The sequence below is a fragment of the Amblyomma americanum genome, chromosome 10 (assembly GCF_052857255.1).
Source record: "Amblyomma americanum isolate KBUSLIRL-KWMA chromosome 10, ASM5285725v1, whole genome shotgun sequence".
NCBI lineage: Eukaryota > Metazoa > Arthropoda > Arachnida > Ixodida > Ixodidae > Amblyomma > Amblyomma americanum.
In genome coordinates, this window is record NC_135506.1 from 26,555,404 (window position 1) to 26,582,823 (window position 27,420).

The following is a 27,420-nucleotide window of genomic DNA, read 5'->3' on the forward strand; positions in this document are numbered from 1 at the left end:
CCATGCGACAGCAGCCCTTTAGGTGGGCAAAAGCGCCAAATTTGCCAAAAGCGCCCCCCCCCCCCTCTCCCCTATAATTTTCCCAGAGGGACAGCGTCCCCCCAGTCTCCAATTGCTTTCACTTGGGTCAGATTTCTGACAATCGAAACACTTCAGTTCTCGGACTCTTTTAATGCAAAACACAGCGGTGCTAAGCTACTTGGCTTCGCAGCCAGTTGTAAAGCATTTCGTATATGAGTAAACCTAAACCAGCCATGCCCCAACAGAAGTCGACTGACTCGTGTACATGATCATGATTAGCAGAATTTAAACAAACTATGCAAAAACCTTTTTTATGCAATTGATCACTCCTCGTACGTAAAACTTCCCATTTCAATTCGTTTTATATTGCCGTGAATATATTTGCCCCGTTTGTTAGTTCGCACTCAAAACCGCCGGCACGCGACTTAATCATTTTGTTTTGTAATGCCAGATGCGACCAGACTTACCTCTTTCTGATCGTGGCCACGTGCAAATGTTTCCACATTTTCCATTGTTGTAGTTGCTTTTGGTTCTTTATCTCTAATTTCCTTGCCAGCTTTAAATTGAGCGCAGCCAAGAACTGCAGGCATTCAGTCCTTAGTGGGCGCGAGTCAGCTTCTTAAACAGTTTCTTTTGGAATCATTTCCGTTGTCTTCCCGACTGCTGTATTGTCGTCACCACAGCATGACAGTTTGCATCAGCTCTTCAACATTGAGAAATAAAAAAATATTTATTGTCTAAATGAACATTAAAAAAATAAATAACACAATAAGCTTGAAGTCTTGCCCCCCTCTCCCCACTCAAAAAAAAGTTCTGGAGTCCCTGGCTATCACTACAAAATTGGCGGTGGTTTAGCTCTGGTGAAACCTGGAGTGACGCGATGGCTACATCTGGCCGAGTGGAACGCGCTCAGTCGTTTCGCTGGGCGTTCCTTCATCTTTGTCCCACTTAACACGGCGCATGTGCACAGCTGTTGCAGCTTGGATTCGCCGGCGCGCCGCGCCGCTGGCAGCAGCAGCTGCTCCGCACCACGTGGCTACGCCACCACCGTCACGTGCCGCCGCCACGCCGAAGGCTCGAAATGCTACCGTAACGTAGCTATCACTACAATAATGTTTCGCCAGGTTACCACTTTACTGGCTCAGTTCTCCTCACTTCAGCAGGACTCGGAGTGCAACCTACTTGCTTGCATTGTGGTGAACCGACAGGTGAGGGCGTCACAAACTGACAATAACAGATAACAAACTTTAATTGGCTGCATTGAAAAACGTTGTTGGGCCTATTATTTAACTTAAACCAGGGTCGAATAAGAAAGAAGAAAATACTCTGACAATGTGGATGGGCCAAGTTAATTGGAAGCACAGTGGTGCTCTAAATTGTAGTGAAATGGGGAGAAGCTTTTCAGGTTTTCGCAGTGGCTGGAAAACTGGTAAGGCGATAACTAAATTGGAAAGGTGATGCTTGCCACTGAACCGATACAAAGGGGAATCCTCTATCCATTGATTCACCCACATAAGCAAGCTCACACTGACCGAACCTGAAGAACATGATCAAAGGTGAACCTATCCAAAACTTTCCCATCAGAATAATACACAGCAGAAAAACAACACTAAAATTATGCTTTCTCACTGATGTGCTTAATTAAGCACCGCAGCTGTCAGTAAAGTGTAAGTATAACATAGCGTACATTTCAGTTTCCACACCCAAAGCTGAGTGATGTACACCTCGTTGCTGACAGTTTTAGTGGATACTAGTTACCACTTCCAATAAGAAATGAAAAACATTGCGGTGTCATCTAGTATGAAAGCTCAAAGCACTTCACTGACGATACAAAGGAGCATTGCTTTTCCTCGAAGGTCATACCAGAGAGTGCTACCAATAATAAAACATGACCAGTGCTTCTGAAAGAAAAAAAAGCAGCGTTATTTATTTTATTTTTACATAATGGGAGCCATAGCTTTGGCTAAAGCAGGACACGCTTTGCAAGTGAAAAAAAAAATAAAATAGTGCTTCAATTCAAATACATTTGAAGGAAGAGAGTTACAGTCACGACAGTCCTCAGTATGGTTTCACAATGCACAGGGTGTCACTTAGGCTTGTTTTATGTGCAATTTTCAATGCCAAAAAAAAAAAAATTAGAAATACTGGTTTCTCAAAAATTACAGCTCTCAGTTCTTACAATATGAGGCAGGATATTTTCATTTCCTCCATAATCTCTTGTGGCATTCCAGTCAGTTAATGGTTCCTTTAAGGTGATGTTACATTACAAAAAAGCAATACCTGCAAGCCATTTCAACCAAAATTTGACAAGGCATGATGGCCATGCAAGTTTTTAAATTTATAGTTCTCTGACTGATGCTAATAATAAATAATAATAAAGGACAATAACAATAAACATACTGCATATCTGAAATATCTGAGAATAAAAAGGGAGGTAACTTACTATGTTGAGGCACACTGTACAATATGTTGATGCAATATGCAGGAAGTTTAACAAAACAGGAGAGACACATAGGCTTCGAAACATGAGAGAGCTGGGGCTCGAAGCAAAACATCGCATTGTGCATCACAATGAATGAAAGACAGGACACAAAAATTTGGAATATGTTATGCAGTTTGGCACTGACAGCTGAAACTGACATAACTTTTTTCTTTCCATAAAAGCTTAATAAACAGCATGAAAGCCTGTGCAAGTAAATCGCATGCAATTAATATTACTACTTCTGTCAAAAGCATTACAATTGCAACACAAGCTGAGTTAAGGCTACGATGTCACAAACTCTTCTTCACCTTCCCGACCTTTGAATAAGCAGCTTTAAAAAAATAGGAATTTTTTTCATACATGACTGAGCAGGTGGCAGACTTGAGTTATTTAGTACATGCGCTGAACAAAAAATCTTGCCAACATATTTCGTAACCTAATGCCATTAAACACTGACAATACATGCAGTGTAGTTAGGGTGCTTTCCTTCTTTATTTCTTTCTTTCTATAGAGAAAGTGCAACAGGAGCTAACGGCTCAACGCCGGGCAGACCCTCCGGCTCCAGCTAGCAAACTCAGCATACAGTGCACAACGTTCATGACTAAAGTAATGTTCAGCACAAATGTTTTAGTCACTTATAGCACAGACTTGTACAGGTAGAAGCAATACGAGAGGGAACACGGCAACGCATGGCCTCTGTGCTTTGCAAAGCTGCAAATTGCATGCACCGGGGGCATGCACGGAAAGAACAGCCAGCCATGCTTACGAGGCATGCGCCTTTGCTGCTGATTCTCACCCCCTCTCGGGGAGAGCAGTTCGCGAAGTGCGGCAGCCAAACGCTCTCATGTTTCCTCTCATATTGTTTCTACATGTACATAATAACAAAAGAGCTTAACCTTTTCCAACAAATAACAGAATACCTATATAAATTTGAAAACATAACTCATCCATATACATACTTCAAATGTACAGTACTCACGGATTGAAATAGGACATTCGGAGCGCTAGCCTTGCAGTGCCACGCAGGCATGTGGTAAACCACAGGCCGGCTGATTGGCTACTGGAAGGAACAATTCTGCTTTGTAGATGTTCTCCCTCTCACGCCATACCACAATGCACCACCTTGGTTCCATGAGCGTCTACGGGCAGCGCTCCATGAAGCGACGGCCACGCGCTCCGAATGTCCTATTTCAATCCGTGAGTACTGTACATACAGGCACTTAACTGAATATGTATATTCACATGCATACATACAGACCAGCATGGCAGCGCGTGTAGCGCAGCATATATGTATATAAATATTTGCTATGTTACAGAGTCATGATGGATAACAACTATTAAGGTAAACAAATGGGGTTATTTAAACAATACAATTTGATCTATTACTTGAATGCGGGATATAGAAAGTCAACTTTGTCTCCTAAGATACCTAACAAATGAATTTGGAAATTTAGGCTCTGTCTTTGGTCTTTACATAAGTACCTCGGCGCAATCTGACTCGAAGCAGTGAGGTAACGTTTACTGTTGTTTATATGTCTTAATGACTTGTAATATTACAACTATGTGGCTGGAGGCATCGCATGTTTAATGAACAAGTTGCCTGTAGGGAGATCGCGTGGTCTGCTGTGATAGATTTCAAATATTTTTAACATTTTTCTTTGTAGCAACTTTGTAGCAATAAAATTATAGTTATTAACAGTAGTTGTTCCCTATACTGGTGCAACATATGACAGCTTAGAGAAAAAAAGTCTGGTACAGTTTTCTTTAACCATCATTGGTTTAAGTTCACTAATTCTGTATATACATCCTACACCTTTGCCTAATTCTCCAACTACTTTATGGACATGTATCCCATAACAAGTCATTTTGGAACTAAATGCCTAAAAATTTTTGCACTTTTAACTACTGTAACCTTCTCCTGTGGAACAGAATTGTAATATCAACACTGAGTGGTTTGTTTACTGGTTTAAATATAACACTGTTTTATCAGTGTTTAGCTGTTACCAATTATGTTCAACCAGTCACGAGGGATAGTTTAGGTAATCGTTCATGTTTTCTTTTAAGAAGGGCAGTGATGTATTTCAAAAAGATATATGCCCGTACTGTCTGAATACATATGTGGTGTTTCGGGGTGAAGTTGGTATACAACGTAAATCATTGATATAAAGATGAAATAATGAAGATACCAATATTGATTCTTGTGTAACACCCAGTAAATTCTTAAATCGTGGTGACAACTGATTATTGAAAGATACATACCGATAGTGATTAATGAGGTGACCCTTTAAGAGAGAATGTGTATTCCCACGTATTCTATTGCTATAAAGCTTAGACAGAAGGAAGTTATGATTAATGCAGTCAAAAGCTCACCGCAGATACAGGAATAATCCTGTTGTGTATAACAGCGTTTCAATGTTTTGCAATAATTCACGTTTGATTTTCACAAGTGCTTGTTCAGATTACTTTTTCTTTGGGAGCCACCACGGTTTGCACAGTGGTTATGGTGCCTGACTGGTGACCCGATAGATGCGGGTTCGATCCCAGCCATGGCAGTCGCATTTTGATGGAGGTGAAATGCTAGAGGTCCATGTACTGTGCAATGCCAGTGCACAATAAAGAACCCCAGGCGGTCGAAATTATCCAGAGTCCTCCACTATGGCTTCCCTCATGGCCCGAGTTGCTTCGGAGCATTAAACCTCATAAATCAAATCAATCTTTTTGGAATCCATACTGAGCTGCGCTTGTACTGTTATATTTCTTACTAAAGCTTATTAACCATCGGTTCACGATAGTTTAACAGCTTTCAAAAAATTGGAAGCACAGATATGAATTTGTAGTTATTTATGAAATTATCATTTCCTCCTTTATGGACGTGACATACTCAGCAATTTTAAGGTTACCAGGAAATATTCCTGATTCAAGCATACAACTGGTAATGTGGGTCAAAACTAGTGAAATGATGTTGGATACATGTTTCACGGTGACAGTGTTAATGTCATCAAATTCAGATGAAGAATTTCTTCCAAGTTTATCTATCTTTACCTTTACTTCATACGGGGGGGGGACAATATTAATGAGTTGGTGACACTTGCACTTGGTAAGACACGAGCACGAGTGCTTTGTTAATCACCACAGTCGTAGCTTCTGCAACTGATGCTCATTCCACAAATGTACACTCAGCGCAGCAAAAGATTCTTTAAGACCAGGACTGCAGTCATGTGATGCAACATTTAAGGTTTTAACTTGCATATTTTTTTCTTGTAAGGCTTCTAACTTTGCTCCAGATCTTTATCACAATAAAAACCATTGTAAATAGCTCCACTCATGGCATAGAAGCTTTGCCCTTTCTATTTCCATGTTAATTTGATATAGATAATTTTGTATCTAACAAGATAATGTGCAAAGCATTCTGATAAATAAATGGCAAACTTTATTCCTGTACTGTATTTTCTTGTAGAGCACAGAATTTATCCAAGGCTTTATTATTTGTCTGTTTGGCTGTCTAGCTTTATCCTTCGTAGGGAAAACTGTGTAATAGCAAGCAATAAAGCAACAGAAAAAGAACTTATATGCACCGTATGAACTAGGCTCCCAAATGCTCCCAAAGAAAAATGAGTGTGAATGTTGAACCAGGAACTAAACAAAGTGTATACACAGTCTTTAACTGTAACAATTATGTAACTGTAACAATGTGAAGAAACATGCGCACCAAATGCTTGCATCATGAATTTAGTGCACAAGCTGAATTAGTTTATAAAATTTTGTCCTAGTCTCTCCTTCAGTTAATGGAACATGATCCAGATGGCAGGCTAATAACCATGGCAATCCGCAAGATATTCTCAGCCGTACCTAAGAAAAAATGTACTGAGTATTTTTAGTAGCTTCCAGAATAAGCTGAATATATACTAAGTCTGCTATAACCAGAGGCCACCACTCTGGTACATAGCCGAATTGCACTCATCACAAAAAAGGCTTCTCACTCATCTGTGTACAAACAGAGCCCAGCAACGACAGACATGAATTATTCAACATAGTCAACCTTACCCATTTTCTCTCGCTATTTGCAACACTCTGTATGCAGCTAAAAACTTGTGGAGAACCTGTTCCCCCCTCCATTTCGACGCGGCCCATCTTCACCACCGTGCGTCAGGGCAGCACCGACTGGGCGAGGAGGGAAGTCTCCCTCATGGGGGAAGGGGAAACAGCGACGGGAGCGCCACCTCGTAGGTTACGCGGAATTCTGCGGAACCGGAGAGGGTCTCTTTGAGATCCGGCCAGCGTCACGAGCGGTTGCAGCCGCACGCTCTCGTCACATTCCGCGGAAGGCGCATGGAGACCCATCGTGCCTTGCCGCTGGACTTCTGGTTCCAGGCAGCGAAGTGAGCGCAGCAAACACACGCTCTCGTCACCTTCCCCAGCAAGTGCTCGGGGATGGCTTTGCCCCAAGAATGCGGCACGCATGAGAAAACCCGGCCGCAATTATCGGCGCATACAAACGTTCGCAGCCCATACCTCCGAAGTTGCGCCCCTGTCCCAGCCGGTAAGTCAGAAGCCCTTCTTACGTTGCCTTCTACTTTCGAGGAATGCCTCGTTGATGTTCTGTAGCTAGCTGGCCCGCTCTGTGTATTAATTGCAAGTGTAATAAATAGCATATGAGTGCTCACGATTTGTCGTCCCTTCCCTTTGTTCCCTCGAGCACGACCCCTTCCGCGGTTAACAAGCGGGAACGCTGCATCCGCGGTGTGGGAGTGCGGGGGGGGGGAGCCTTTGTCCCCCGATATTTCCACGAACTACATATCACAAACTACTTCACAAAACAAGGAAACTAGAAAAAACTTTAAACTTCAATGCACCAGTTCTAGCTGCAATGACCCCTGTGCAACATCTTTTTCTTTGTCATGGTCCCGATGTTAAAGTGAATATCAACGATTTTCAGTCGTTGGCTGAAATACTGGCGATCACTTGACGCTGCCTATTGGCTTTCTGCAATAACGAAAGTGTGAACTTACTGCTTTCCTGATCTCCTGTGTGAACTAACAAGAGACTACACAAATGAATAATTAGAAATACACCAGAAGGCTAACTGGTCACAAGGCAAACCGGTGCGATCACAGACGAGAAAAATGTTGATGCAGTATGATCTGATCACAATGTATTTATCACAATCAATGTGCATTTTGGAATGGCATGACTGCTAAGAAGTGCCAGACAGAACACACTTCACATATACGTAAGTTGTTTAACATTTTATGATGCAGTGAGCCCTTTCTCGGGCAACAATATAAAGCAAACTAACAAGAGAGAGAAGTTAATGTTTTGAAAGAATGTTAGAAGGACAAAGAGGTCCGCCGGACAGATGGATATCTTGCCTACTACTATGCAACAGTGAAGGGGAAGAGGAGAAGAAAGAGGGTCAAGATGGGTGACGATAGAATGAAAAGAGAGATGAGAACATGTACACGTACACTTGATGGCATCACACCTTTGAGTCGAGGCCCATGTTGCTCAAAAAAACGTGAAAATGCCCGCATTGCCTGGACTGCTTTTCAGCTCTGCAGCCCAGCGCCTAGCAGTTAATCTTCCGAGAGTGGCCTGCTGCCTAAGAATTTCAAGGGAACCACCAACGTTTGTGTTTCGTGCGTATATAATGGACACACCACTGGAACATGCTCCACAGTCCCCGTTATACCACAAGTGGAACAGCCAGGGGAGTCCACTAGTCCAATTATATATATGTACTTTCGCGTGAAAGCGACGCCTAAGCAGAGTCTATGCATCAAGCATGCATGAGGGTGCGGAATTTCACGCGGAACCGAAAATTTCATTGCCGGGTCTAGTCTTTTAAGGCAGGTGTGCCAAGTGTCTGGCAGGACCCAGTATCTCGTCGTCTCGCTCTTCATAAAGTCCAATAGAAGACAACCGGTGTCCGGTCTTGAGAAAGGCAAAACTGTATAGAGGCCATTGCTGAGAGCACTCTTTGCTTCTTCAGCATTGGCCCTTTCATTTCCATCGACCCCCTCTGTGTCCAGGGATCCATTGAAATACTATGTGGTGACCTTGTTCTTGAGCAGATGAAAGGCACCTGCACAAATACAGGGGATGCATGGTGAAAAATGCACCAGAAAGTTAACTAGTCCCAAAGCAAACTGGTCCATTCACAGATGACAAAAATGCTGATGCAGTATGATCAAAATGAAATCACCGTGATCAATATGAGTTTCAGAATGTCATGACTCTTAAAAAAAAAAAAAGAGCCCCCGACAAAGCAAACTACATAACTTGTTTTACATTTTGTGATGCCATGAACGCTTTCTTGGGTAACAATAAACAGTAAAATCTGGCCAGCTACTAGAGCTACGATAAATAGAGACTATGGTCTCTTCAACATTGTTGCGTACATGTAAAGAAACCATCGCAACAGCTACCATCTTTAACTGCTTCTCAAGCTCTGATTTCAGTCAATAACAATTACTCAAGGTTCAGACACACTCACACTACTCTGTGACCAGACAGCTCGTACTGGCAGATTTAAAACAGCTGAAAATTTTTCAGACAATACACAAGGAATCTGAAATGCACCAAAATGCTGCAATCCTTAAACTTTCTTGTAATACATCAGGCAACATGAGCGGTGTCATGAGTGCGCGCTTTCAGGTTTTCAGAAACAGCCCGCTGACCGAAATTTGGAGGCAAGGGAGCAGCAAGGCACTTGGATCCCTTGCTAGAAAGTACTGCAGTCTAAATTTGCACTGTTTCTACTCAATGGATTGCCAACTTGCCCAAGCCTCTGTTTTGTACAAGAAACCAGCGGGCACATTCTTCACCCTGGAAGTACTTGAGTTGATTTCTTTTAGATGAAACAAACTCCGCAGCGTCCAAATTGTATTGAGTGCTCCATGAAATCTTCTATGATTTCACTCCTTACTCCACCTTGAGGGATTCCCCTAAACATTTGACCAACACTGTTCCCACTTCGAGTTATTGATCAATTTGTTCTCACCCTACCATAAGCTTGCCGTCCTGGTTAGCTCAATTGGTAGAGCGACTGTTCCAGTGAAGCGGTGGTCCTGGGTTTGAACCCCGGACCACGGCGAATTTTTCTTTAACTACGAAGTTTCTGAAAAAGCTGTATAACTTTCTTTTGTAGCCGTATGGCTGCGTTTGGGTGAATGCCAATGAGTAATTACTCCCTCATTACAAATATTCGATGAGATTCCATGAGAAAAAATTAATGCTTAACCACCGTCTTAAAAGATGGGGAGAGGGGACTGCTTTTAATGGCTGAGAAAAAGACTCCTTAAACAACCATAGTTTAACAGAAGCACAATGTATAAAAGCAGCACACTGTAGGGTGCACTGAGCAGCAGTAAACTTGCCAAAAGCAGTGTAGTAAACAGCCTAGCCTGGAAGGTTCCAAAACTGGCTTCCGTGCGACCTGTGGGGTCCCAGGACCACTTTTTGGGTTAACCTGAACATCTCAGATACACACATGCCTGAACCCCCGCCTTTCATTTACTCAGTTTATTTTGAGACTAACCCTACCGTAATGCATCACAGCAGAATGTTTCACTATGCAACCAGTCATTACTACTCAGTATGGTGAAAATTCTTTTCTTTGTTTTTTGATGGACACTGTGTCTGCAAGGTCTTCTTCGCATGCATGTTAAGTAGGAGGGGGCAGAGGCCAAGGCATACAACGTTCTTGAGCCCCTTTTGAAATAGATTAGGGTCCCCAAGGCTCAAAAGACTGAGAACCACTGGCCTAGCCTATATGAATGGACATGTGCAGTTCTTACCCACAAACCTTTCATGTGTGCCAACATGATACTGAGATTGTGACAGAAACAAGAGAGTACTGTTTCATGCATTTGCCATCTATGGTGTCTACAATGGTTTCAGAGAACCTACTTTGGTTGCTATACGGAAGTGGTGTAGACAGCTGCTGAACCCCTGTTGTTGTTGGCAGTGCACTGTCGAGATTGGCATACCCTGGCTGGCTGCGGTGGATAAGGTGCGACCTCTCTCGAATTGAGAGGATTCACATTCCGATGCATGTCTGTGGTTGCATGAGACGTCATTGGGCCTGGAACTCGAGCTTTTCCCAGCGGAAGTGAGGTGGTGTGCGGTTTCTGCTGCTCCTTGGACTGCAAAATGACACATGATGAGTGACTCAGGCTAGGAAGTAAAAATTTATATTTAGAACAGTTTGCAAGCAACAAAGAAACAAAACTGACATCGCACAGCACACGGGTGCCTTAGCGTTTTTCCTCCATAAAAACGCTAAGGCGCCCGTGTGCTGTGTGATGTCAGTGCACGTTAAAGATCCCCAGGTGGTCGAAACTATTCCGGAGCCCTCCACTACGGCACCTCTTCTTCCTCTCTTCTTTCACTCCCTCCTTTATCCCTTCCCTGGCCGCGGGTGCGCGGTTCAGGTGTCCAAGGATATATGAGACACACACTGCGCCATTTCCTTTCCCCCCAAAACTAATTTTTATTATTATTAATAAGTGAATTTATGCCTGAATGAATGAATGAATGAATTAATTAATGAATGAAGCTAGGATGGTGTAATCAACAATGAAATCAAGAGGCAATGTCATTTATCCTAGAGAAAATTCCCCACAAAGCTATAGAGCCAGTGCTGCAACAATCATAGCCACAACTTGAATGTCATATTTATGATACCTAGAAACTATACTGAAGGCTATAAAGGAAATAGTTTCAGGAACTATAAAACAGCATAGAAAATGGATCGAGAGGGTGAGCCTAAGTCCACCAGCCAATATTTCCGCTAGAAGACTTGTATTTTTTGGGGGGGCGAAGACCCAAGTCCCTTTGTATAAATGTTGGCTAGTGGAATGAGGCTCCCCTCCTGCCTGTTGTTCATTTTGTTCTGCACCTTCCTGCCTTCTCTCACATCAGGAAATAAGTCACTCAGCTTTACAAGCTCCCACATTTAACATTCACAGCATTCTCTCATACCAGTGCATTCTGTGTTAGAGCTACAGTGACCATGATGAAAGGTATGCCACTGTGCATGATAAAATATACTTTTTCCCATGTCATAGTACTTGTACTGAAAAAGAGCAATCTAGGGTAGTCAGGAGACAAGAGAAATGCACATGGAGAATTTTAACATAAAAGATGAGTTAAGTGAGATTCCAGTTTCTATTTAGACTTAAAAAAACTGTGATTCATGTATGAGCTGATTTTGGTACTGTAGAGCTCAATAACTTAAAAACTTAAAAACCCTAATAGTAGAATTAAAAGTACAATGCAGGCAATTCAATCCAAACACTTTTCGTAAAAAAAATACAATTGTACCGCTCTACGGACTCAATTATTACTGAGATAATGTAGACATCAAAATGGAATATTTTTTTTTCTGCCTCTTGATTCTAATAATAATAATTGGTTTTTGGGGAAAGGAAAGGGGCGCAGTATATATCCTTGGACACCTGAACCTCACAGTAAGGGAAGGGATAAGGGAGGGAGTGAAAGAAGAAAGGAAGAAGGAGGTGCCATAGTGGAGGGCTCCGGAATATATTCGACCACCTGGGGATCTTAAAGGTGCACTGACATTGCACAGCACACGGGTGCCTTAGCATTTTTCCACCATAAAAACGCAGCCGCCGCGGTCGGGTTCGAACCCGGGAACTCTGGACCAGCATTCGAGCGCTGTTGATTCAAATTTGTCACTGATGACAACACTAAGAGAATTGTCGGCTCTGTGATCACTGGTGGGAAATGGATGGCTGTGTAGCCTCGCCCCAGAGATGCGAAAGCAGTAAAGTGCTCATTTTAAATAACGGTCATGATAACTGAAAAAAAAAAAAATCCCTCTAAAGTAGCAAGTTTAGCCTACCTGCATGTAAAAACACCAGTGAGAAAAGACTACCAGCGGTTATTTCCGCAAATACGCAGAACAGCATTCCTAGCTGTCCGAAAGAAAATGGACTTCCTGCACTTTATGAAATGCAATTTTTTAGATATTTGAACATAATTATTTATTTATTCAGAGTGCCCCGAAAGGTGCTCACTGAAAAAGTATCGCACGGGAAGGCAAGAGCACTACATATCTAATAACTATAATAAACATAATAAATATCTAATATTAGGTTACGGCTCAGAGAAAAAACTAAATGTAAAAGAAGACAACTTACATCGCATTCCGCCCAATTAAGAAACCACCACACAATACATTAACACTAAACTCTGGCGACCAATACCTTTTCTTGGTTGAGGAACAAAAGTTTGTAGGCATGTGGTTTCAGGAAGAGTTATGTACACCACATGTGAACCGTCTGGCAACAGAACTGGAACAAACTGTAGACTGCTAATACAAAGTATATAGTTCATATAATTCTACTATGGTTAAAGCAGCTGTTGCATCACTCACTGTTCTATTAAAAGCTCTGTGGAGAACAAAGACAAATGAGAATTACAGTGATCTGCTAATTTTTGGAAAAAATACTATGTTGTTATCAAAATATAAAATGCTAACACACTACTCATCTGCGAAAGGAATGGAAACTCCATATATCCATTATGACATAAGAAAAGACGTATGGCAAAAGAAAGAATAAATTATTCAAAGCAAACAGTTGCATACTAAATTGTTTCCATTCCAAACTAATTGTTTCCATTCCATTGTTTCCAAACTAAAAGAGACCTTACATTTCACAACTAGTATAGACACATTCAAAAACCACATTAAAGATGTCGTAATAATATCAGGTCTTTTGTATAGGGATTGACATGTATTGTGGTCATGAATCCACAGAATATACCCTTGCATTGTGCCTTAATTTCATTGTACTTTCGCGTTGAACTGGATTCCTGTATAATCTCATTTTGTTGTAGGCATTGCAACCTTGTCCTGCATTTACAAATTTTCAATCATAGCAGGAATTTCTTCTTTAATCATTTTTTTATTTACGCGCAACACTATACCGTTATATGAAGATATAACTGCACATTTCTGTCAACTGCAGAGGAACGAAGTCCTTTGTAAGGCACCACAGCCTTCAGCCTCTGTCCCCGCAGTAAACGCAGTGTCTGCTCTGCTCAAATAAACCTCACACCTCAATTATTATGACAGACATGCACATTCCACAAATGAAGCGATGTTGTCGATGTGTAGTTGGCCTTGAAATTTTTTCTGCGCTGGGTATTTGTTCTATCATCATGATCCACTTGTTCCTGTACCTATTTTCATTTGGACCCCGTTGTATAACTGCTGTGGGCCTGCAACCCGAGTGCCTTCAGAAATGAATTCAATAAATTAAATGTGAAAGAAAAAGAAGGAAGCAATGAAAAAAATATTCAGCTTTAGGGAATGAAAGTACTTTGAGCATCCCTGCAATGTCGGCAGCCCTGCCCACTCACCCGGAACTTCCTGCATTGCCAGATGCACCAAAAGATGAAGCAGCCTCCAATAAACAACACCAAGATGACCATTGGCACGTAAATACGGGCAACGTCGTTGGGACTCCAGGGTTCTCGTTTTGAAGCTGTTAAAAATTAAAAAAAAAAGAAACTGTTTGAGACAATGCTTCATGGCTATAGTTGCGGTCATTTTCAGCACACAGCCTAATCACTCATTAGTCCCAATGAGCTGAACTCAATGGTTCAATGCTCAATGGTCTCTTCTGAACACTCTAACAAAACAATAAAGAACTAACCAAGTTCTAACGAGGTTCCCTATTAGGCAAACTGGAACAGTCATAACAGATGAAAAGAGAAAAAGCCTGCAAGACGGCTATGCACAAGAAACACAACATGTTGCACTGACATGCAAATTATAACTTGAAAGTGCTTGCCACGTAAATGACAGCCCATAATAAATGTAAACGAACTCAATGCATAAAGTCAGCACAACTATGACACCTCTTTCTTCTTTCACTTCCTTCTTTATCCCTTCGCCTACTGTGCAGTTCTGGTGTCGACCAAGATAAGTGAGACAGTTACTGCATCTTTTCCTTTCCTCAAAAAATCCATTTATTTTAGAGCAAGACCACTACTTCATCACCAAAACGTCAAAAGCCAGGCCATCACTGAAGCGTTGACCTTGACCTTGAATAAATAAATAAAGTAAACATTGCCGCGACACGAGATTCAAACCTGCCGCAGTGCAAACAGATCAGCTTCGCTGGCCACTGCACAAGTGAACTATGCTATCACCTCAGCCGATCATGCCTCGTGTTAAACTGCAACACACTTTCGCATTGTGCATTGCAGATCATCATCTTCATCAATTTCTATCTGCGGTGCAAGCAGATCAGATCAGCTTAACCTTGATCAGAGCTTTACCTGAATAAAATCGCTGCCAGAGGTGGCAACGACTCCGAAAAGCAAAACCATGAGCCAGTCAGGCTAAGCAAATGCTTTCACACATCTACTCCATTTAACTAAGTTAAAACCCTACCATTTTGTAGCGAGAGCTACACTGGGCTACCCCTCGAGCATTTCGCCGTGAGCCAGGGTAGACAGTTGTGCACATGCGCTGTTACCATAGCAACTGGAGAGGAGCAGCAGGTGCGGTGTGTGCTTCGCCGTCGGAGCTTTGTGTGACGTCACGCAGATGTGCAGTTGTGCGCATGCGCCAATACCATGGTAACCAGAGAGACCTCACAGGTGCGCGGCACACTTCGTCGCCGCCTTGCCGCACGCCGCTCTATCACCCGAACCACGTGTTGTATGTGCAGCATTGCGTATAAAAGGCGGAGATGTAATGGGCGGCTGTATCACAACATTTGATATGGGTGCACAGAAGGACGATACAGCCGCTGCTAAATGGCGGTACAGCAAGAGAAGATTAACTCTTCCGATCCTGAGGTTGTTGCTTGGCACTTGGCTACTCAAAAAAGAGAGAATGACCTTAAGAAGGCGAAGAGAGCAGCGGAGATGCCCGAACAGAGAGAGGTATGGCTTGCAAAATGGAGATTCCAGACTGCCGAGCGTAATAGACTGCGCATAGCCACCGATGTGGAGCCCAATGTCTCTCATTGCTAAACATACAGTGACCACAACAAGCTCAGCCAGGGAAACGTACCTCTCGCAACGTATATCCTGGCGTAGCCAAGCTAAGCCGCTGCCAATTTTTTTATTGCTTACAGTGAGGCTATATTTAGCACATGATGACCAATGTGTACTAACATGGCTTTCAAAAGATTTAGAGAAATATTCTAACAGAGACTTTGCACATACAATCTTAGGCGATGGTCTTATGACCAGACAACCGCAGTGAGGTGCAACTATCAGGGTACATAAGCTACTGAGCAGTAAACGCCGAGATGCAATGCTGGAAAGATATTGTGGATAGGGCTCCGCAAATAATCAGTAATAGTATAAAATACAACTTCATGCTCTGCACTACTCCCCAGGATGTCACTTATTCACGCCAGCACAGAACCTTACTTGCTATCCAGTTAAAAAAAAAAAAAAAAGTTTGTAATCCCAAGTACATAACTTGAAGGAAATAAGATCCCAGAAACTAATAGAATCAGTATTCGATCTTTTGGTTTGGTTTGGTTTAAGGGGGCTTAAAGTCCCAAAGCGACTCAGGCTATGAGGGACACTGTAGCGAAGGTCACCGGAAATTTCGACCACCCGCGGTTTAACGTGCACTGACATCGTTAAAACTTTTCGATTCTGCCTATAATGTACCTATGACTGCAGAGTGGAACAGCATTAATTTTCTTTTTTTTTTCTAAGAGAATGGCCCTCTAGAGTCACCTTCCTGAAAAATACAGCTAGTTTTCTTAACTAGTGAAACTTCAAAACTTACTAGCTGACTCATGACTATTTCGCTTACCTTGATCAACAGTTTCTGAACACAGCCGGCACAAAGTATTACTGACAGCAATCACTTCAAATATGCACTGCCTGTGCTATTGCTAAGTAGTTAGGCGTTTGTTTCATTACGATTAATTTCTTCCTATTGAACTAAAGCCTAGCTTTTCTAACCATTTCTTTTTTACTGTTCTTCATAAATGTTGCACTGCTGGCTATTTTTACAGCGACAGCTGATAAGCACCTGTTCCTGGGTTTCGCGTCATAGTCGCACGTTGTAGTCTGTTGTAGTCTTCAGCATAACTGGTGGGTACACTGCCATGGGAACCACTCTGAGGGAGGTTATCATGCAAGGAGGAAGGTATGACATGAGCAGATCAGTGGGTGGTTACCGTGGTTACAGTGGGTGGTTACCACGGTAACCAGTGGGTGGTTACCGTGGAAGGAGGGGGGCATAGGGAGGGCGGAGGAATCCCCAATCAGGGGATGGTTAACTTGGAAAGAGGAGGATATGGCGCGGGTGTAAGAAGGCGCAAATGGTTGGCGGTTGCCACGAAAACCACCCGGAGGGCAGTTACCCTAGAAGGACGAGGAGGGTTACTATGGAAAAAGGCTTTATGGTGAGAACGCAGGAAGGCACAACCAGAGGATAGTTGTAATGGTAAGCGTCCGGAAGGTCGTTATCGTGGAAGGAGGAGGTTTGGCGGCAGCAGAGAAATCCCCAACCGGAGGATGACTACCACGGAAGGAGGAGGGTATCGCAAGAGCACAAGGATGCACAACCGATACATGGTTGCCATGGGAACCAACAGGAGGGTAGTTATTCCAGAAGGGGAGGGAGGGTTGCCATTGAAGGAGGGTACTTCGAGAGTGTAGGAAAGCATACCGTGGTAACCATCCGGAACATGGCTACTGTGAAAGCAGGAGGAAGGGTATGGCGAGAGCGGAGGAATGTAGCACGGTCCATCTGCGGCAGCTGCTGCAAAACGAGCTGCCTTAAGAGAGGACCATGCAGGAGCGCTGCGCTTCTAGAGCTGCACACTGGACAGCAAACCTAGACGAAAAATGACTATGTGTGGAAAACTAGAAAGAGCACCCGAAAACTATACAGATGCGAGATCGCTCTCATATTCTCGACCACAACATATCACAAAGTAAAAATACCTAACAGCTGTCACTAAATCCCTCATTAACCAGTAGTAACCGTCCTGTCAATTCTTTTATTGTCTGTTCTTGTAGCTGATGTTTACTTCCAATCTCCCAATACCTTGTAATTGCATAGGAATGTGCCCCTCCCACTTTGTGAACTGAGTTTGGTGATCAAATAAAATTCGATAAAGCAGGTGTGTAGGTCTGCAATTGCAAGATTCAAAAGGAGCAAGTTAAAATGAGAATAGGAGAATCTTACCTTTCTTAACAAAAAAACGTATTGCTTGAGCAACATTCCAGAAAATACTGCAGACATAGACATCTCTTGCTGCATGCTGTACAAAATGATCCATGCTACGTGTGTGCAGAACTTCAGGTGAGCTGTTCCAGGTAGTCCTGCCCCAGAAAAGAAGCACAAAATTACAGGAAACATGCTGGTTTAAATTAATAGTTGCTCAACAGTGCAACTGAGCACCTGTAGAAAACTATTTAATTTTTTATCAGTTCTCTTTAAATAATTTTAAATTTTCCCAAGCCGGAAATTTCCTTCTAGTCTAAGGGGAAGGGGAGGCCTTGCTTCTTTGCAGGAAGGCTTCCGTCATGCAGAGGCACTAGGGGCTGCAGAGCCTTCAGCATGGTGTCAAAGACTGCTGAAGACCTTTACAGTATTCATAAAAAGAAAGCGTTTAGCTCCCATCCTGAAATACTGAGGAAATAAGAAACTGCCGAACAGCCTAACCAGTCGCCTCCTCCTTGCAGAACAAAAGACAACATACCATCAATGTCAAATGAAATGAGGTTAGGAAAATAAATAAGTACAAATACCTCTAATTCAACATCGAGGATGATAGCAGTGTACCCAAAAAGCCTATGACTGGCTTGACAGAGGGGTACACCCCTACATACTGGTAAACTGGCAGACACAGAGGACGGAGTGTCAACAACAGAAGGACTATTGGACATAGCTAGATTCCCATGAAAGTCATAACAGGTCAGGACCTTAAAAAAATTCATAATGGTGAACAAAACACTAAAATAAATGCATGAACACAGGACACAAAAAACAAAATAAGTATAAAAATTTTTTGGAGAATGTGCGCAGCACGCTAAACTGCATAATCAGGTGCTCAAGACTCCCAGTGCAAATTAAGCAGGTTTAGAATAATATACCCAAGCCCCTGACGGCCGTAGTTCATGCGAAAGGACGGGACATACCAGATGTCATTGTTACATACTGAGTAATGATTAGTTTTGGGCTGTAATTTAGCTAGGTCATCAAAGAATATGTCACGATTTTTCCGTTTTCCTTCATAGTGTTTCTTTAACAACAGATTGTAGAAGTCACTGACTGGTGTTATTTTCAGTGATGTGAAAAGAGGTTGAGTATGAGCCTTAAATGGAGCGTTCGCAATAACCAGAACGACTTTTTTTTGTATTTTCTGCAGCCTATCAGTGCTTGACCATGTTGTCGCGTCCTACACCAGGTGACATTATGAAATGTTTGATAGAAATAGTGCATTATAAATTAAAAGCCTAACACTAAGTGGTATTAAGAAATGAACCTTGCATAACATGCCTGTGCTTCTGGCGAGTTTCTCAACAAGATTAACGATATCTACGTCCCATGACAAATTACTCTGCATTATCACACCCAGGCACTTTACCGAAGAAGCCATTTCAATGCACTGTGAACAAATTCTAAGATTAGGTAAAGATTCTAACGGTTTCTTCTTTGGTCTGAAAAGTTGGTTTTTGTTGGTTAATCTTGAGTGAAGATTGTGTACTCCATGCGACCAATCTGTGCAATGTGTCAGTTGCTTCTGATGTCAATGTCAGTGATGCAAAAACAAGAACTCAAAAACAGTAGCTCTTGAAGAATAAAGACGGGCGAGGTTGGGTCCATTAAAACTTCCACACCACTGGAGTGAAAGTCAAATTCGCCAGAGTGCCGCCCGAACCTTCTCTTTTTTTCTTGCTAATTCAATTGTCTCGACTGTGTTTCATTTGAATTTGATGCTGACAGTAACAGTCTCACGAAACAGAAGGAATATATTTCAAGAGTATACTCCTGGAGCTGAAAGTAAATGTGGGAAGTTTCTTAACAAATATCTATTAGTTTCATGTAAGTACTCGCAACAGTGAATAGAAATGCATGTAGTATTGAATAAGTGTGCCTGACGAGTCCATGAAAAAAAAAAATACTACGTATTTCTTAAATAAGGTGCTTTTGCAGCACAATACTGTAAACATGCAATATCCATTTTTGTTTGTCTTTGAAAAAAATTCCTATATAAAGGCGTAATCTGCGTACAAATTAATGGTTTTAATGGAGAGCTGAAATAGCACTGGCATGTCAACCTTCCCCAAGTGCGTTTTTAATAGCATATGAACATTTTCTTGAACACACCTTGGCCAAAATACGTAGAAATGATTATGAAAAATGAATATATTCAAGGTGTTTCATCTTTCTACAGGTACAAATATTTGCTGCAGACATCTTACAGTCGATCAGGAAAGTACCTTTAACGATTTAATACGGTTAATTGTGGGACATTACTCGGGGCCATTCCACGGAGTGTCCGGAACAGAAATTTATCGGTTGTTTAGCAGACATCTAATTAGGTTCTGAATACCCCTCGGGCGTCTTCCTCGTCTGACAGTTTGCAAAATAGTTCTTAAAGTGTTTTAACGACAACTGCAGCGACGTGCCCAGCTTCTACGCACATGACAAGCAGCACCAAACCAAGAAGACGAAACACCCTTTCGCGGATAGGCTACCCGAGAGTGCAGCCCGCGAATCAACGGAAGTTGGTTACCTGTTGTTTGTTAAGCCGTTCAGAGAAGGAAAATGCAGTCTTGCTTGGCAACTTCGAAAAGCGCACAAGACGCGTGAGAAGCACACAACACGGACGGGACTACGGCACAAACGCTGCGCCTCACTGAACCGCCAATGTTATTCAAACCGATTGCCGCCGATTGCCGCATGCTTTCTATGGTGGTTGAAACTTGAAAGCACCGAAAGCGCGGGTTGAAAGAAAAACAAACAACGTCTTGCTAGATTTCTCTCCTCTTTGCAATTGGATGGATGGATGGATGGAAGGTAGGAGCGTCCCCCATAGAGAAACATACTTTCTTCTTTATACGTCCCCTTTGAAACAGGATGGCAGTTGCCACTATGCTCAGCTTTTTTTCCCTTTATTTTTGTTTAACTGCGTGATAAATTATTAACATTCGCCATTTCTTCTAATACGTCTTCCTACTCTTCTAACCTTATGGCACCTCTCTGCTTTTGAGCCTGCAATCTTTCAATCGACTTTTTGCTAATTTCCACCGCAGATTTATTTACATGACTATTTAAACCCTAGGGCCTCAGGAAGAGTGACTGTGCCTGCATCGACATCGGGATAGACACCATCATATTTTAATAAGAGGTGTTCAATTGTTTCTGCCGATTTACCACACACAGCACATATGTCATCTTCGTTAAATTTTCTTTTGTAGCTGCGCGTTCTAAGACACCCTCACCTAGCTTCATAGAGTAGGGCACTGCCTCTTGAGTTATCATAAAACGCTTCCTTCCTGATGTTCCTTTTCCAGTATCGATATAGTTGTACAATATGCTTCTTTTTCATTTAATTTATCCAATTTTTACCTTCCGCGTTTTTAACCTGTCGTTTAATGCTCTTTCCTTCTCCGTCCTCGTGTATGGCATACTTACTGGTTAGCTTTCTAGTTCTTTTCCGCCCGTGTGAGTCAACGCTCTTTCTGTGTAGTTATTTAAATACCTTAGCTGCCCACCTGTTATCGTCCAATTTCCAATTTTCTGTAGAATGCTTCGATGCCAGCACTGCCGGGGTGGAGACAACTTCAGCGGCGCCGCCATATTGAATCACACGGGATCAGCGGCGCTAGCGTCTGTAACGGCGCCGTTCGTGCTCTCGGCGCGCTTCAAAGTGCTTTAACTTGAACGGCCTTTTGCAGCGTGAGCTACACTGGGCTACCAGTTGAGCATTTCGCGGTACATGGGAGAGGAAAGTTGTGATTCAATATGGCGGCGTCGGTTAAGTTGTCTCCACCCCGGCGCTGGCATTGCGGCACCCTAATTTTGGATTCGCCTAATTTTCTGGTACTGCACCTGCCACCTAGTACATAAAGTACAAAGCAAGACTTCAACTGCGCACATTAAGAACGCAAGGCCTCCAAGATTGGTATTCCCTCGGTTGTGAATGTTTTGCCTCCTTATCTGTGACATCTCTGATTTAAGCCAGATTGCCTCACATGATTCCGCGTAGACATCAAGACTATCGACGATACGTATTATCCAGATATATGCTAATATATGATAAATATAGGCCTGCAAATAGTTTTGGGTGTTTGTCGTTGTTTGTTTGTTTTTGACTTGAATCTTCGAATGCGTAGACGCGGCAAATTTGAAAATAGAGAATGCTATCATTTCCTAATATATCATTCTCGTTCACAGCCACAATGATATATTAGGAAATGATAACACTCTTTTTAACCGCATCGTCTCGGCGATCAGAGCGAAATTCTCTGAAACGGCAGAAGAGGCGGCTATAGCCCTCGTCCTAGAGCATACCCAAGAGAACATCATTCTCAGCGACTCCGAAATGGCTATCAATAATTTCGCGAAAGAGCGAATTACAAACACCTCCCTTAGAATCCTTAACGCCACCAAATTCTCACCAAATTATTCCGAACTGGTATGGGTCCCAGCCCATTCGGGGAATCTGAGGAACGGGGCAGCCCACAATAAAGCCCGAGGTTTCGTCGACCGGGCAGTGGATGAGTCTGGCTCCCTGAATTTCACGAAGGACTCCATGCTCACATATCATGATCTTACCAATCATTTAAAACTAGAAAGGAGAACTTTTCCCCCTCCGGACAAAAGCCTGACTAAAGAACAAGAAATTACGTGGTGGCGTCGTCTACAGACGAGATCGATACGCACCCAATCACTCTTCGCGCACATTTATGCGGTGCAATGCGACCCGATGTCACGCAGCTGGCAATTTTACCCCTGCATGACTCCACGTAGCCACCGCGACGCCGACAAACCCCTTCTGATCTGCGCGCTAAAGGCGAGTTCACACTGGCGAGTCGCAAACGTCGCGCGATCGATTTCGGGCAATCAGTTGCGGTTTCAGAAGCACTAGGAAAGCGTAGAGGGAGCGTAACAAACCGATTTAAATCTTTCACGCGACCTCTGCGACCCGCCAGCTTGAATCCGCGTTAACTTCGAGAAGGCAGTCGCCGCCCGCGCTCTGAGTTAATATCCATCCATCCGTCCGTCCGTCCGTCCGTCCGTCCGTCCGTCCGTCCGTCCGTCCATCCGTCCGTCCGTCCGTCCTTCCATCCATCCATCCATCCATCCATCCATCCATCCATCCATCCATCCATCCATCCATCCATCCATCCATCCATCCATCCGTCCGTCCGTCCGTCCGTCCGTCCGTCCGTCCGTCCGTCCGTCCGTACCGCATAGCACCGTCGGCGCGCACTAGACAAGGCTGCTCACCACTGTACGTCCCTTAGAGTGTCGATACATTATCACTGCAAATTGAAATCAATCAAGCCACGCCACGAAATGCTGCATTTGTGAAGAAATTCAGCACAGAGAAGGCGCTAGTTCACTAGAAAGAAGAATTTATTGCTAGTTTCTGAAGCGTTGACGTCACGTATGCATGGCTCAGTCCAATTGCTGTCGTCGTCTGTGGCTCCGTCGAACGTGTTCTAAAGCTGTTGACATCATAGCTTCAGCGCGGTGTAAGGTTGGAGCGAGTTAGTCTTCCGAAGTCATGGCAGTGATCTCCTTTGTTATGAGTCGCGGCAAGGCACTGGTGTCTATTCGTGCATCTATGACAGTAAGCAGGCACATGGTGGTCAATGATGGTGAGAAGTCCAGTACGTTCAATTCCGACACCAATTTAGGATAGAGTGAGATCCACTTGCCCTTGGGCATGTTCGCCAGCATTTCTAGAGAGACCTTGAGGCGACGCCCCTCAAAGTAACAGTAGTAATCCGGGCGCGTATCCCCGAAGACAAACACCCTTTTGTCAATAACGCACCATACCGGCAAATGCATTCCGACAGGCGGGCCTGGCCGTCTCGGAGTCACCTGGCTCCAACGCGAGTTCTTAGGTTGGTACTTGTAGATTTCTGCTACGAAGGTCTTCCGTTTGTGGCTGTAACCTCCGAATATGTAGAGTTCTCCGTCGTACACGAAGCCAGAGCACTGGCCCATCTCTGGGCCAACACCTTCGACATGCGGCCGCACCCAGGTCAAGGTGTCAGTATCCAAATAGAATAACACGTTTTGATCCAAGTCAGCTTGCCCAGTCAGGAAGCCGCATACGTACATGCGGCTGCCGATAGCGCAAGCCACGGGGCAATCATACATTTGTGGATAATCGCCTCTAGTTGGCACGCGATGCCATTGAAGGGTCTCCAGGTCCAGGAACTCAATGTCCTGCAAGGGCACGCCACCCCGCGGATGTCCACCAAAGATGTAAACTCGATGGCCTACCACACACACGCTTTGGCTGTCGCGGGCTAGTGGCACATGTCCAGACATTCGCGGGTGGCTCCATGTCATGGTCGTCGTGTCGAAGCGGTAGATGACGCGGACGCTGGAACGAGGGAATGGCCAGACATCCCAGAGATAGGCGCACTGCCCATAGGCTACGACCGTGGAGAATGCTCCCTTCCATGGCCACCCGTAGGGTAGAGTCTGCGTCTCTGGTTGATGCCACGTGTAAGATCGAGGGTTGAAGACATACACGTCGGTCGGATTCAGTGTGCGGCTCGTTGGCTCACGTCTCTTTTGCTGCACGGCATCGCTTCCAAACGAATACACGTTCCCGTCGATGGAGACCGCCGCGAAGTGGAATTGCTGCGGCAAACTTCTCTTCTTCACCGTCCACATCTTGCAGCGACAGCGAATTTTCCCCGGCACGTGTGCCGAGGCTTCTGTACTGCCCTAAACTGCTCTGGCACGCGCTGAGGATGGGCAACTTGCAAAACGGCAGGAAGGCTGACTTGCAGGAAGGTTTTATACAACCAAAAACCTTCTATCACAGACCGCGTTATCACTTCTTGCTCTGCTGTCTGAAGAAGTTAGCGCGAAGGGAGATGAGTCAGTCGCCCTCCACTGTACTCTTTTTTTTCGAAAATGTGCATGGGACTGCCCCCCTAATCTGCGAGAACTTGAAGCTCCGATGGTCACCACCAGCTTTAGAGATAGAGTGTTAAGGGAAACTGTCCAAGGTTACAATGATACATTCGCTTGACGACTGACAGCGCCTGGCGTCCGCGTCCCTGCTATACTGTGTCCTTTCAACAAATCCCCTCTCACGCAGATAAAGGGACATCTCCCCGCTCCCTTTTTGAAGATAATAATAATAATAATAATAAAGAATGCGAGATTGCTGTCTGCGAACGAGGATTTTTGGTTCAAAAATTGTAGAGGGCGCTAGTGATTTATTACAAAAACAAAGTGAAGGAAAAGAATGTTGCTGCAATATGCAATTCTGTCTGCAAGTCAGCTTCTCCACGAGGCTTGTTTTCCAACCAAAATGTCTCGTTCCCGGACCGCACTCTCGCATTCTTTGTGGAAACGAAAAGAAAACAGTCATGTTCCCCTTTCTGAGTAAACTGAGGGACGTCGCCAGTTTACTTCAAGATGGCCCCGAGAGAGCGCTCGAAAGAGTACAATGGTAGCGCAAAGAAAAGGGGATTGCAGTCAACCTTCTGCAGCACTGCAGTAGAGAGTGGACAGGAAAAAGAAGTAAATGGGCCTTTGTTCCAGTGCGGGTATTATAGTAAGCTACCTGTAAGGGATCGGTGGATGCCTGCGGCTTTGTTCGAACTATAGTGAACTAGAATACAGTATTCTAGTTCACTATAGTTCGAGCCATCTTTCTTTTTGTTGACGGTCCCGCGCCGGGAAGCGGCGACTTCCTTGTTAATCGCCGTCCGTGTGTCGAAAAGAAACCCCTTAGGTTTGAGGGGTCATCACCGCCGGGCGAGACAGGTCTCGACGCTCGCGCTTGGCCTGAGAACAATTAAGCGTAGCGAATGGTCAGCGCGGACGCGGCTAGCAGACGCTGCGGAGGAGCCGTGGCGACACCGAAGCCCGTGGATGGGTCATAGCAAGGACTCCTGAGAAGCGAGCCGGCTTAACGAAACGTAGATGTACAAAGGGGATAGGGTCAGGGTCATCAGCATGTTTGATATCCTGATGACCCTGACCCTATACCCTGCACTCCTATCTGCCAGGAAACGAGCGTGCTATCCAAGATAAATTCGCAATCATAACGGGAAATTTTTGAAGCCCTATGTATTGATATCGTGTATGTCTATCTCACACAAAAAAAGAGCGAGATATCGTTATTGAGATGTGGCACTACTACTGAGCGTGTGTGAGTTTTTACACCCCGATAGGATTTATAAGCAATGTCTATGTTCAATAAACGACAGTTGTAGACTAGCGTCTGTACTATGCGTATGCGTAGCTTTGTCCTCGTGTTGAATCAAGCGCTAGCAAATATGATTGTGAATGATTTCCAACTAGCTCAAATTTTCGCTTTAATATTCCACCTCGTGCACATTGATTCCAGGAATTGATGTAGATACCTCGACAACTTTTGGGGAATGCAGTAGAGGCTAGGCAGGGTTTTTGTCTCTGCGCAGGAAGTGGAAGTGTAAACCCACCTTACCGGCGCACGGAGAACAGACTCGTCACTTGTTGCCTGTTGAGTTAGGAATTTCCTGGCGTTGGTTGTTTGAGCGCATTGAACGTGTCTCTTGTGTCTACGGCCGGCGCAACTTTCTGTAAAATAGCGAGTGTGTGCATGATAGTTAGGACGGGCTTAGCATGGTTATACTTGTGCACACTAAACAAATTCTCACCCTTAAGAGTGCAAATCAGCTGTCCCCAGACGGACACCCTTTTTTGGGCTAAAAAGGGTGCAGAGATCAGCACCCTTCAGGAAGGGTGCACAGCATGAAAGTTTATAGGGCGCGCATCAGGCCAAGGCTTTTGCTTCATGGGTGGATCAATGTGGAGCACCCTTCCAACATGCATTCGTAGAGGTGTTATGAAAAAATAGTACCGTTTAATGAGGGTGCAACCATTACATCCTGTAAAGTATCATTAAGTGCACCCTTCCATAGGGGTGCTGATCTCTGCACCCTTTTTTAGCACCGAACAATTGGAAAAGGCTGTTCGTCTGGGGACAGCTGATTTACACCCTAAAAGGTGAGAAATTGTTTAGTGTGTGCCCCTTTAACTGAGACCAATTAACGTGTTGCTGCTTGTCTGACCGCCCCGTTACCACCACATGTTACCTTTAGCGGTCGCTTTGTGGCCTGAGGCACTTCCGCCTCGTATGCTAGAGCAGCTGGGTGCAACCGCTAAATTTTCAGTGCGCACAAATAGTCGAAAAATACGACAGAGCGAGTCCCAAAATACGACAAAAAAAGTCGTCATCATTGCCGTTTCAAATTTTTTCTGTTGTATTGCGAAGATGTCCGTTGTCAAAACAGGACTGGCTTTGTAGTCATGATAGGGGACAGCACAATACTACAGGAAACCCCGTTGATACGACAAGGATATCTGGTGTAAGTTCCCAAAATGCTACAGAAAAATCTGTATTGATCACGGAAAATTTCCTGTTGTGTTTTGCGATAGGGATACATATAAGCATTCTTCTAGTCTTGTGCTCGGCTCTCTGTGGAGTGAAACGCTTGGGATTGAGGTTTTCGACCAAACCGGCATTATCAGCAAGTGTGCAAGCTATGCTGATATTTACTAGGTTAGCTTGTCGCGGATGGAAGCAAAACTGTTAGCATTGTTCTCGTAGCTGTTACTTGACTCCAGCGAGAATAGTCAGATAATGGAGTAAGACAGCAAATAATGACAACCAGTGCATGCTCAGTGCTTGGATTTCTTCTAC

At 43.9% G+C, this 27,420-nt stretch overlaps 2 protein-coding genes across 4 annotated transcripts; both read right to left on the minus strand.

Moving 5' to 3' along the window:
* Positions 1-2,444: 2,444 nt before the first annotated feature.
* On the minus strand, positions 2,445-20,541 carry LOC144107937 (uncharacterized). Of its 3 annotated transcripts, XR_013309440.1 has the most exons (6): positions 20,263-20,541; positions 17,706-17,842; positions 13,892-14,016; positions 10,412-10,647; positions 3,714-8,585; positions 2,445-3,477 (listed from the first exon to the last, which is right to left on the minus strand). XR_013309440.1 is itself a non-coding variant. In XM_077641176.1 (5 exons), the coding sequence occupies exons 2-5, from the start codon at positions 17,797-17,799 to the stop codon at positions 8,400-8,402; spliced, it is 561 nt and encodes a 186-aa protein (XP_077497302.1). In that variant the 5' UTR covers positions 17,800-17,842; positions 20,263-20,374; the 3' UTR covers positions 8,263-8,399. The 3 variants fall into 3 exon arrangements, 2 of the variants coding, with proteins under 2 accessions (XP_077497302.1, XP_077497303.1); XM_077641176.1 differs by lacking the exon at positions 2,445-3,477 and having other exon boundaries at positions 8,263-8,585; positions 10,492-10,647; positions 20,263-20,374; XM_077641177.1 differs by lacking the exons at positions 2,445-3,477; positions 20,263-20,541 and having other exon boundaries at positions 8,409-8,585; positions 10,492-10,647; positions 17,706-17,836.
* Positions 20,542-23,246: 2,705 nt separating this feature from the next.
* On the minus strand, positions 23,247-24,389 carry LOC144108089 (kelch domain-containing protein 3-like). Its single transcript, XM_077641369.1, has one exon. It carries the CDS (start codon positions 24,387-24,389, stop codon positions 23,247-23,249), a length of 1,143 nt encoding a protein of 380 aa, XP_077497495.1.
* Between the last annotated feature and the right edge of the window lie 3,031 nt (positions 24,390-27,420).